Source organism: Eubalaena glacialis, chromosome 1 (assembly GCF_028564815.1).
Source record: "Eubalaena glacialis isolate mEubGla1 chromosome 1, mEubGla1.1.hap2.+ XY, whole genome shotgun sequence".
NCBI lineage: Eukaryota > Metazoa > Chordata > Mammalia > Artiodactyla > Balaenidae > Eubalaena > Eubalaena glacialis.
Window position 1 is genome coordinate 37,357,377 of NC_083716.1, and position 12,888 is coordinate 37,370,264.

General features: G+C 34.8%; 1 protein-coding gene across 1 annotated transcript in view; it reads right to left on the reverse strand.

Annotated features, from left to right (window-relative positions):
* Window positions 1-931: 931 nt before the first annotated feature.
* KIF20B (kinesin family member 20B) overlaps window positions 932-12,888 on the reverse strand; it is a 74,558-nt gene continuing 62,601 nt past the window's right edge. Inside the window, exons 27-33 of the mRNA XM_061195329.1 lie at window positions 12,380-12,556; window positions 10,503-10,613; window positions 8,909-9,106; window positions 6,240-6,341; window positions 5,683-5,833; window positions 2,250-2,392; window positions 932-1,109 (exon numbers count right to left, since the gene is read on the reverse strand). Of these exons, the coding sequence (XP_061051312.1) occupies window positions 1,032-1,109; window positions 2,250-2,392; window positions 5,683-5,833; window positions 6,240-6,341; window positions 8,909-9,106; window positions 10,503-10,613; window positions 12,380-12,556 (960 nt within the window). The 3' untranslated portion in view covers window positions 932-1,031. The remainder of the gene's footprint in view (window positions 1,110-2,249; window positions 2,393-5,682; window positions 5,834-6,239; window positions 6,342-8,908; window positions 9,107-10,502; window positions 10,614-12,379; window positions 12,557-12,888) is intronic.

Below are 12,888 nucleotides of genomic sequence, written 5' to 3' on the forward strand. Positions count from 1 at the left end.
GATCCCACATGCCGCGGAGCAACTAAGCCCGTGAGCCACAATTACTGAGCCTGCGTGTCTGGAGCCTGTGAGAGACCGCGATAGTGAGAGGCCCGTGCACCGCGATGAAGAGTGGCCCCCGCTTGCCGCAACTAGAGAAAGCCCTCGCACAGAAACGAAGACCCAACACAGCCATAAATGAATTAAAAAAAAAAAAGCCCCAGTTGGCAACAGTTCTTGAGGCCTCTGCTTTGTTTTTTGTTTCTTGTTGGTATTTTTTTAAACCAAAGCTTAATATACGTTAGCTGTGTGATCTTGAAAAAGTAAATTTTATGGGTCTCAGTTTTCTCATCTATAAAATGAGGAAAGTGTATTTCTAAGGTCTCTCCAGGTCTAAAGTTCTATCTTCCCTAGATAACAGTATTATTTTTTGGCCTCTAGATGTTATCGCCTCTTCCAACTTTTTGCTTCTAATCTTCTGTGTCCTGGAAAAATCAGAAAACCAACTCTATTCAATTATTTAAAAATAAAAGACATTCTAATTAAAGGCCTGAGATCTTTTCTAAATTATGTGCATACATATTTTAGCAACTAGAAGACCTGTACACACTTACTCCCTGAATCTTAGCTATAATCCAAACAGATATGTAAAATTACCTGTATTTCCTAACAGATACAGTAAAAGCAATTCCTAAAACACTGTTAAATATAAGTAAACCAAATATCTGACCTGTGATATCTACGTATAGAAAAAGAAACAAAAAATAACAGCATCTTTCTTAGGCTCCTCACTGGTCCCATGCCTGGGATAACAGGAAAATACACACAGTTTGAAAAGAAGCTATTATTTAAAAGCCTTAGAAAAGTAGACAAGCAAACTTACTGTTGACTTATTTTCTTTATTGAATTAAAATTACACTACTATAAAATAGCAATGTACATACAAAGGATTTGATGTATCACAGTATATACAATTATCTTTAAAAAGTCAGGATGCAAGTTACAGTGATTATGAATATAAATTTTATATTAAAACATTCTCCATAAGTGATTTATTTGACTGTTTTGGTTCGAAGTCGTCGTTTGAGAATCTGATGATCACTTTCTTTCACTTTATGGTCCATCAAAATCTGAAATTAACAATTTCACAATTTTTTATAAATAAAAATAAAAATGAAAGCTTACTTACAATTAATAAGCTATGTTCATGTTCTTAATAATTGAAATAAGTACATGACAGTACTTTTTGTCCTCCTGGACTGCAGATATACAATCTTCTATAAAAAAGCATGCCTAAGGTAGATTTTATAAAAGATTCTTTCAACACTACCTAATTCTGGAATTAAAATAATCCACACTTTTACTGAATTCATAGCTTGAAATAATTACTAAAATATTTGGAGACAAGTGCCTCAAATAATTTTTAGGAAATGATTTTTTGCAGTAACAAGTATATAACTTAGAAAGTAGAAACAGCATTATTTTGCAACTAAGAAATAACTTCAGCCAAGGGAGAAAATTATGTACTTATCAGACAGATGAAGAAAAGTAACCAAGAGAACAGTACTTCCAAAAGCATGTCCTAATGATCCTAATTCTTTACTACTTGCTTCAAGTGTCTATCTTATATCTGATAGCTACTGTTGCAAAAGGTCTCTCCCGATTTTTCTTGGCCATTTTCTGTTGAAGGCTTTTTCTTTAATTCCTTTTCTATCTTCACTTCCATCCACTAGGCAGATGCAAGCATGATAGAAAATTAGAACTTTCCCTGTAATAGAACAGCCTGTTCTGAGTAAGGAGAATGAGTCATAGAGTCAGGGTGACAAACTGTAGTCTTTTCTTAAGAAAACCTGGAAGCCTTAGAGGGAAAGTGGGAGGAAATGACTGAATGTCAATTCTATATTTTTAGCAGGCAGACTTAGGCCCAGATTTGTACAACTCTTGTGATAAAGATAATAAGAAAAACAGATGTTAGAAGCCAATAAATTATTAAATAGTGATAATTCTATTGATGGAATTAAAATTCCTCTTATGAGTTTATAAATGCAGATGCATGTGACACTTGTATACATTAATGCAGCATTTATATTCAATTACTATAAATTTAACACATCCAGTACCAAAAGTACAACATTTAAAGCGTGTTTTAAGAGATATGGTCTACAGAATGAAAGTTCAAACCATTATATAATTCAAATTGTTATGAATACTTCAGAATTAAAAAGAACATAAACAGTTTTACTTTTAAGAAAACTTAAATAGTAGCTTACCACTTGGCCAGATATATCAATAGGAGATGAAATTTCATTTGTGTATAATTTCCGTTTGGCCCGTTTTGGTCGAGACACGTTTTCTTTACTTACTTCTACATTTGAGAGCTTTGAAGAGCTTATTGTTTCAATTATCTTCTTTGCTATGAAAAAAATACATTAGTTAAATCTTGAAATAATTTTCTAACTGCAAATATTTGAAATCCTTAATAAAGAACCATATTAAAAAGCACTGCAATTTATAAATGGTAAAAGGACACGAATAGAAAACTCACAAAGAAAAAAATTAAATGCCTAATAAACACACACATTAATGATCAACAGCAAAAACAAAAGGGCAAATAAATAAAATATCACTTCACTAATGTTCAACATATTGAAAAGGTTTGGTAAATTATAGTACAACCAGTAAAACTCAGGCATCTTTAATGACTTGGAAGAGGTTTATACTACATTAAGGAAAAGATCAGGATACGTATATAGTGGACCATGCATCACTAAGAACAATAAGGTGGTAGAGCTAGTTCAGTACTCACATGTAAAGACGTCCACAATGAATATTAAGTGAAAGTAACTTGTAACTGTGAGCCCTTTACTTCTAGTTAACAAACGCGTGCACATGCACACACAGAGTAAAAGAAACCAAATTGTTAACAGTTGATTGCTTCTGGTAAGTTGAATAGGAATTTTAGAATTTCTTACTTTGTACATACGCTTTATTTTTTTAATAGACACATATTGATTTTAACAGAAAACATACTTCCATTTGGGAAAACTTCTGGATAGAAAATCCATGTACATATGATATCAACTATATATTTTTTTAAATAGAAAACACATTTAAGGAAATATGCTGAACTGAGGTCTACTTGTCAAGGGCTGAGCTGAGCCTGAGAGCTGAGCTGCCAGATGTCAGAGTGGCTAATTAAGACAACAAGTCAAAATGAAAGTTAAAGCCTTTAACCACTTAACTGCAATTGAATAAGCAAGAGGCTAAACCTGGGAAAGCGCCACCTCCCACCGCCCTTCTACATTCCCGCATGGAATAATGCACAGCCTGGGTCAGGTGCATCAGCACGGAAGTTGGGGTGACCTTATTGCCAAGTGAACCCTAGACAAAAGGCTCCTGCACTTGCAGTTTTATGGACCTTGGTGCTGGAGACCAGGGGGGAGGGCTAGGAGTGGAAAAGTAGAGTCAGAGTGGAGAAAAGTGTCTTCAAGTTTCCCTCCACTTCCCTGTAACGTCTTTGGCAGAGATGCCTGAGGACGTTCTCTACCGAAGGCCCCCAGTTAATAGGATACAAATGAAGGCCCCTAGGCTAAGAATGCAGGTATGTGTAAGAGTATGGCTGGCAAGAGACCTGGGTCCTTGACTAACTCCCTTCACAGACTGCGATGCATTGGCTGTGTATCAAGTTTGATGTAGGGACGGTAGCTTTCCCTCATGAGACCTAACAGGTAAAACCTTTGTAATTGCCTAAGGTCAGCCTGAAACAAATCACACATAGGATTTTGGCCTGGAGCTTCGAAATTCCTCACTACTGTGTGCCAACCACTATACTAAGAGCTGAGGATGTAAACTAGACAGACATTTTGCACTTGTAGAGCTTATATTCTACTGGAAAAGATAATAAGAAAACAAAAAATTATATAGTTTAAATAATTCATTTTGCACTTTGAAAAGATCACTCTGGCTTCCATGTACTGAATGGATAAGAGACAGACAAAAGGGATAAACTGGGAAACCAGCAGTTACTGAGTAATGGATTAACAGTAGTTATCAGAGCAGCAGAATTTTAAGCACTAATCTCTGTTTTCTTCTTTCCTCCCTTTATTTCCAACTGATCAACAACAGACATGTATGGCAGTTACAATCCCAAACAGGGGTACTTTACATTACTAGAAATAAGTTTTTAAAAATTCCACACCGGGTATATAGGTAGGGAAGCCGTTAAGGAGATGAGTCAACCAGGCAAGGGAGTCATTACCAGGTGGGTACCTCCCTCTCCTTGAAAACATATTTCTTTTTAATATATAAGCAACGGTCAACATAATTTAAATAAAATACAGAAGCATCTAAAATAACAAGTCCCACCTCTCCAAATTTAGACATTTAACAGTTTGCTGTTTGTCTCTCCAGATATTTTCTATGCTTATACAAACTATACCTTTCAAAGAATGTATATATTTTTTGAAAAATATATACAAATGGGTCTAAGTCTGAAGTTCCCAAACTGTGTACCAAGACATGCTGCAGCAAATTCACAAGAGCAGCTCAGAATATTTTAAATTTTTGAGGGAAACAGTGACACTCAGTAACTCAGGGTAGTTCAGTTTCAAAACGATATCACATTACCTTCCTTCTGATGATGACATATTTTGGCAACCTGGATTTTCAGGAGCTGAATTTTCAGTGATTGTTTGGCCTTAAGTATTAAAGGATGGGACTATTAGGTGTTTCTTTGAGTGCATGGACACAATGAAAAAAATTACTGAGACATTAAGGGCACTGTGAACCAAGAAAGTTTGGGAAGCTCTGTGGTTAAGCTTTTACAGAAAGTATTTTTACACAACCAATCTGACTAAATTCAACTGTCCCTGCTTTCAGTCCCTTTCCCTCCTCATTCTCCCCACCTCTAGTCTCCAATTTATCCTATTGCTACCATTCAGGTACTCTAATGAAAACTCACTCCTTCCTGCCCCCTTCCTCCCAATAATCTCTCCACATTCTAGATGCCAGATGCATATTGCTACCTGTAATTGCCTGCACATTCCCTACACTTTCCTGGTACTCTATTTGTGTTAAAACTGTTCCCTCTGGTAGATGTGTATATAAATATATATTTATGTATACGTGTATAGAGAGAATATATATCTTAGCACATATTAATACAAAAGTATTAGTATGTCTACATTATATTATAAAGAAAAAAGCATTAAGCAACTAAACTCAATACATATTTATAGAAATATATGCTTTTGATATATATGATTAGGTAATGTTTATACATGCAGAGAAAAAAACAGTAGAAGAATATATACCATAATACTAACAGTGGTTATCTCTAGGAGGTATAATCTTCCAACATGTCAACACCCAGGTTAAATCCCATCTCTTCTATAAAATCTTCCCATAGCCCCCAAACAAACAGCTCTCTTCCTCCAATACTACCATGCACTTTCCTTGTATCTCTACAACTATTACATTAAGCAGCCTGCTCTGCATCAATTACTTAAATACAGATCTTTCTCTTCCATTACACAGTGAACACCAAGGCATATCATCCTTTCATGTTTCCTCCCTAAATACCTAACATAAAACACTGTCTATTGGAAGTATAATAGTCACTGTTGTTGAGTTTATACACCAATCAGATATTAGAAAACACCATATATCTAACGTAAAAGGTCATTTAATTAATATTCTGCAAACCTTTTGATTGAAGAATAGTTGGAGAATGTTGTAAGAAATCTCCAAATTTCTGTAGCGTTCCTTCTTTTTTCTTAGCAGGCACGTTTATACTAATTGTGGATGCCTGACTCCGTAAAGAATAAGTTTTCTTAGATGATGGGCGTGTGGAAACCTAATAAACAAACACTTCTTGTTATTGTTGATGAGGAATGTTAGAAGGAAACAGTTATAGCCATAGTTGAATTAAAGAGGCCAGGCACAGGTTATGAATTCTCAGGCAGGGAACTTGGGATTAAGAATATAAGGAGAGGGATGAAAGGGCCAGAGAATGAGTGTGATAGAATGATAAGTCAGAGGTGAACACATCAAGGGGTACCTGCTACTTGCCAAATGCCAAAGGTTATATAGTCTGAGCTGAATTAGATGAATAGAAAATGAAAGATAAATAAGTTATAACTGGACAAAACCCAACTTCTGAATAATTATTACTAATCAAATTTGACATTTTTATTTTCATCTTCTACTTTATAAATGTAAGTTATGAAAATGGTCAATTTTGGACAAATTAGAAGACAAACCTTTTGTTCCTTTTTGACAGAAGAATTTCTATGCTCAGAAACAGGGGACTTCAAATTAGTTCTGGGTGTAGTATTCTTCTTATTTTCAAATTTCACAAAGTCCTAAAAACAATGAATTTCAGCACTAATTAATTTCTTGACAGTGTTTTCTTTCTCTCTCTAGACTCCAGGGGAGGAAAAAAAAAGAACAAAAGCAAACTAACAAACAAACAAAAACAAAACAAGAAAATGGTTCTTAACCAGGGGCAATTCTGACCCCAGGGGACATTGGCATTGTCTGAAGATATTTTTGGTTGTCACTGCTGGGGATAAGGGGCAGGTTTAATGGAAACTAGTGGGTAGAGGCCAGGAATACTGCTAAAAACCCCTTAAAATGTATAGGGCATTGAACTCTCCAAAACAAAGAAATATCTGGCTGAAAATGTCAATCATGCTGAAGTTGAGAAACCCTGACTGAAGGTACAATGTTTTTTGCCAACTTCATAGAAATATTACTCATATATAACATATGTAAGTTTAAGCGCACAGCATGATGATGTAATACCTGTTTTTACTGCAAAATGATTGAAGGTATGAATTTTTCACATGCATCATGATGAAATTACATTAGTTAAATGAAGGGATAACATCTTTTATTTGGACCCCATCTTGACAATACAACATAGCAATATATTTATCTACCCTTTTCCCAACTCCCAAATCATGCTGAGCATGACCTCTAACTGATGCTTAGTGACACTGAAAACAAAACAAAAATCTGCAGTATAAGCACAGGTAAAATGTGAAAGTTAAGAAATACAATCTGTTTTTGCTACTAAAAAGGCATGACATCTTACTCTTCTTTTCCCCACTTAATCTTACTTAAGACAAAGTCTTTTGTAGTACATTAACTGAACTGAACTTGTGCAAATACTAATCGTACTAAAGATTATAAGCATAAAAGGAAAAAAAAAAAGGCAAGAACAGAAGCAGAGAGATCATGACTGAACCTCAGAATTCAAGTTACCAAGTAAAGTCTTAAGGATCACAAGAAGAAGATTTCCTAAAAGAGGAAAGACAGATAGATGGTAATCAGGGGAAGCAAAGGAAGAAAGATTGTAACTCCATCATACTTGTAGTGTTCAATAAAGAGCTCTTCGGAGTCTTCACTAGATTAGAATATAGCACTGTATAAGTTATTTTCCTGAGGACTTTACAACACTCAGTTTATTACAGCAGTAAAGAGCTAGCAAAATCAGTTAAAACTTTTAAGTTTCTGCATGGTTACCCTACAACAATCTGTGTATCTATTCTGAAATTGGGAGTATATGCCGGCAGTAAAATGAATAAAATAATTTTATCTTAACCCTCTGAGTATACAACCAATTTTTCCTTTTCCTTTGAAAAAAATGAATCAAGTCAACATAGATGTTAGTCACCATGTTAACAAAGATGATGAAGTTAAACTACTTAGTAAAGTTGACCCTTGAACAAAACAGGTTTGAAATGCATGAGTCTGCTTATACACTGATTTTTTTCAATAGTAAATACTACATTACTACACGATCTGTAGATGGTTGAATCCATGGATGAGGAACCTCACGTACTGAGGGCCGACTGTAAGTTACACAAGATTTTTCTGCGCAGCGGCTGGCACCTAACCCTCATGTCGTTCAAGGGTCAACTGTATCTTAATGGTATCTAAAGTGTACTAAATATAAATTAAATATAGAATAAAAGTTAACTAAGGCTCTCCAAAACAATCGCTAAAGGTGTTCTATGTGTAGAAGGAAATATGCTAAATAATATTCATTCAGCAAATGTATTACCTGACAGAGAGCCTCAGGAGTACGGTTAATATTATTTCTGCTCTTCCACCAACTTGAAAATATACTACTCTTTAAAGGAGTGAAAAAGACAAGTTGGAAAAAAAGTTATTGTGCTAGAGAGTTTATAATTATACTTTTAAACATAAATATTTCTGTTAACATAAATATTGCCATTTATTATGTATCTACCACATGTGGAACAAAAGCAAAACATTTTAAACATATTATATCTAATTCTTTATTTCCAAAAGGAGGAAAGTGAGGATCGGAAAGTTTATGTGACTGGCTAGAATATGATAGAAGGTTTGGTAACCCCACGATCAGACAGCTGCAGCAGGAAGAAGTAAATCGTTCTTGGCCTACCACTAAATCGAGACCCAAATTTTAATACTGGCTCATAGAATAAGAATTTCTCTTCCGAAACCTACTATGATCCTAGAGACCTAAGATTTTAGTTAAATGACAAAGATTATATTCAAGCAAGTTAGTCGTTTCAGTTTCTCTAATTCCTTTTATCAACCCCTTTTCTCTTCCACTGGAGGGAAAGTGACTAAGTTTGAACAGGACTGGTATACTGAAATAGCTCGCTACTAAAATTCACCACCATTTGACCCGTCATAGCTTCACTAAAAGAAGGAATAATCTATATATTTTAAAATCTATAAGCTTTTTGTTTGAGGACTATTCACCACAGTAATATTCTTAAAACAGTATTAAATATACCATAAACTATGATTTTGGTCTCTAATAGCAGTGCTTAGGAATAGGAAGGCAATGTAACAGAGTTTAACTATATATTATCACTGAGCTTAATAATAATAAGGTTTACCTGTTTAATTCACTTAATAGTTAAGTATTTACCTCCTCCATTTCATTACTCTTCCTCTTCCGGGCCTTGGGAATCTTAACCGTCACTGGTGAGGTACAACCCAGGTGTTTCACTGCCATTTTGTTTGGCTGTAAAGGTGTAAACTGAATCTCTAACTCAGGTTTTGGAAATCGAGTAGTTTGATTATTTTCTGTTGACACTTCACAAGAGTCAAGGACTACAGATCCATCCTACAACAGAATTTAAAAGGAAAACAAACCTTATTTGCAGAATATGAGTTTCTAAATTGCCAAAAATTAACTCTCTCAAATACCTATTAAAAACAATAAATTGGAAAAGATAAAAAGTTTGCTGGATCAAATTTGCTACAGCAAGGACAGAAAGACTGAGTTATCATCTACTTTCTCCAGGTTTATACATGGTATGTTAAAATTGAGAGAAACTTAGAGATCAGTATTTCCCAAACCTGTGTCATCATAAGAATTATCTAGAGAAATTGTTTAAAAGATTCTTGGACCCTACCACAAACCTACTAAATCAGAACTCTCCAAGGAAAGAGTCAAGGATTTTTAATAAGCACCCTAGTTACGGTAAACTAAAGTTTGCTGTAAATTCTTTACTGTTCTTCCCATTGAGAGATAGAGTCTCATTCCCCTTCCTTGAATTGGGGCTGGCCTTCATGGCTTCCATGACTAATAGCATGTGGTGGAAGTAACATGATTCTTCTGAAGCCTTGTAAGGAATGGCTTGTGTTATTTCCCCAGATCAAAATGCCTTTCTCTTCCCATTCTCTGCTTGGTAAACTTCTATTCACCTTCAAGACCCAGTACAATGGTACTTTTTCTAATCCACGTCCACAACCACTCAGGCAAAATTCATCATATCCTCCTCATCAGTGTTCCTTCTTAGCACTCTCTTTATAACACTTAGTCCATAAGGTGAAACAAGATAGTCATTAAATACCTGTCTTGTTAGACTTCTTATTCCTTGAGGATAGCTCATATCTTACTTATGTCTTTCTCCTCAGTGCAAGGTTCCCAACAATGAATGTTCCCAATAAATGTGTTTTTAAAATAAATATTTAAAAAGTAATTTTATTTTCAAAAAGTGACATAGAATTTTTATCTATTTCATAGGCAATCTGAGAAACTACGTTATCCAACGCCAGTCACAGAACCCTAAGCCCACTTCAAACTAAGGAAACTCACTGTGAGGTTATTGGGATTTGGTGATAAAGTTATAAAATGGGTAAAATTTCCAAAAAATACTATCTACTAGAATGCTTATTAAATGGACTGCTTATGAGGGAAAATAGTCATCCATATTTTATCTTTTGTGGGATTTCCTATTTCTGACCATCAAATTTGTTTATAATCAAAGACCTGTTTGAGATCAGTATCATTTTGAGAGGAAATTAATACCATTTGGGGATCAAATTTCCCCAAAAGAACTGCATCTCCCCTCAAAAGCCTTCAATTTTCCTTTCCATAGCCAAGAGCACACACAGCTAACTGTACAGCAAGATACCTACAACAACTGATTAAATTATACTTGCAAGTGTTTTTTAGTAATTAATGGTCATTGGTAAAGAGGGTTAAAAAGTGGACTGCGTTATCAAATACCCACCTCTACTTCATCCCTGGAAATTTCAAAACTTGTTGACTGAGGTTCAGTTTCAACCCTGCCAGGATCCATTGAACTCATATGTCTGGGCTGGATATCCATGGTCTGTTTTTCCTAAAGTAAGGAAATATTAAAGCAACAAGCCACCGTAACCGAATATACATTGAAATACTTCACCTAAAGAATATAATATCAAGATTTGGGTGAATTAAATAGTGGAAGTAATTAAAGACTTCTTCAACGACCAACTAACTCTCCTTCTTCTCTTTCATTTTCAGAGAGTTAGGAAAGGCTGGGCAACTTTCCAGCCTCTTCTGAATCTGATCTAAAGAGAAATTTGAAAGATTACTTTCAACTTCCAAGGTGTTTTACATATATTCTCTCATTTTACTTTCACTGCAACTCTGAGATTTGGCAAGAATTGTTATTCCTACCTTCCAGATGAAGAAATAGAGGGAAATTAAATAACATGACCACGGTCTGTACTGAGTTGGAGCTTGAACCCCCAAAATCACTTTGATAACACAATTTTCAAAAACTAGAGGTGTCTTAGGAATGCAACTATAGCATTAGAGTAGAAAAGACCATACTGATAACTAAATCTTTCCTTGCTGCACACTCTTCATCCCACTTAATCAGTCATAGGGTATGCTCTATTCCTAAACCCTACTTAAGGGATCTATAAAAAAAATCAGAATACATTTTTAAACTTGATAAATTCCGACGTGCACCTTCTAATCACTACCATCAAAATCAAAAGTCAAATACATCTCTTATGTCACCTACCCATAATTGTCAAATAAAAAAGATCCTATTGCATTCATAATGGGGAAAGCAACTAGCATGTACTGACTTCCACTGTGGTAATAACTGTGCTAATTGTTTTACAAATGCTCTCGGTTAATTTTCACAGTTCTATTAGAAAGACATCATCATCTCTGTTTTAAAGTTTGCAAATGTTAAGTAATTTTCCTAAAGGTCCCAAAACCACACTGACAGCAGTTGATACCTAGTTTTTCTAACTTCCTATTCTGTGCAATTTATACCACACGCTAATACCTCTGTTTTGAGCAGTCTTTCTCTTAGAATCATGAAGTGTTTTGATGTAAGAGACATATACACACAAACACATTTAATTTTATTATTGTCTGAAGGCTGTAGAACAGCAGATTTTCAAATGCAGATTATTTACTCTGGAAAGACTAGCTTCAGATGTACCTTGATTCAATTTACCTGGGAAACAGCTATCTGTGAAATGCAATACTTTCTTTATCTAGGGTTCCTAGCCCCAATGCAATATTACAAAAGTAGCTCCTGGGAATTCCCTGGTGGTCCAGTGGTTAGGACTCGGTGCTCTCACTGCCAGGGCCTGGGTTCGATCCCTGGTCGGGGAACTAAGATCCCTGCAAGCCGTGTGATGCAGCCAGGGGAGGGGGGGAAAAAAAAAGTAGCTCCTGAATGACTCACATCTCCTCACCATTGTGCTTATTTTCAAAAACAATTTGTATCTTTATCATAAATTTCGGATGGGTTCAAGTATTTAAATATCACCAAGCGTTCAGGCTGAGTCACATTTCCACATTTTAAAGGCAGATTAGGGACTAAATCATCAGTTGTTTATTTTCTAATTATTCTATCTGAGAGATATGACTGAAATATTGGAGAAAGTACTATTTCTCAATTAGTCATTGATGAGTCAACCATAATGATAAACTCTGAAAACTCAAAATTCATGACAAATATCCAAATAATTTTTTCAAACTATGATTCCCCACTGATCTACTTACATTTTTATTCTTTAAAAGTTAATCAATTAAATAATTTTGAAAACTTCCTATGTTTAATTTAAAAAGGCATAGAAAGAACATGATTCTACTGACTGTTTCAGAAGTTTCTGATGTGATCTTTTTTAATTGTTCAATTTCATTATCTTTCTGTATGTTACTGGAGATCAGTGCTTTCAGCTGTATTTCTAAAGCTGCAACCAGTTGATCACGTTCTTCCCGCCACTGTTGGAGGTTACCATCTTTCTCAGCCAACTGTGCTTTAAGCATTTCCTAAACAGAATATGGACAAAATGTTAAAGTAAACCTTGCAAAATTATGAATCTAAGAATTTTTTGAAGTTATTATAAATAACACAATAAATACAACTGTGAACAGGATATATAACAAATTACGTAGTCAAGTCTCGATAAAATATTTACTTATAAAGCCAAATACATAATGCCTTTATATACCTTAAATGTCCACACTGGGCACTTCTTTCAATAAAAAATTACCGCTTTTAAACTAATTCTAGCATTTCCCCCAATATTTGAGAAATGAGATGGTAAAATTACAATAAAACAAATGACAAAACTAATAGCAACAAACAATAGAGAAATGAA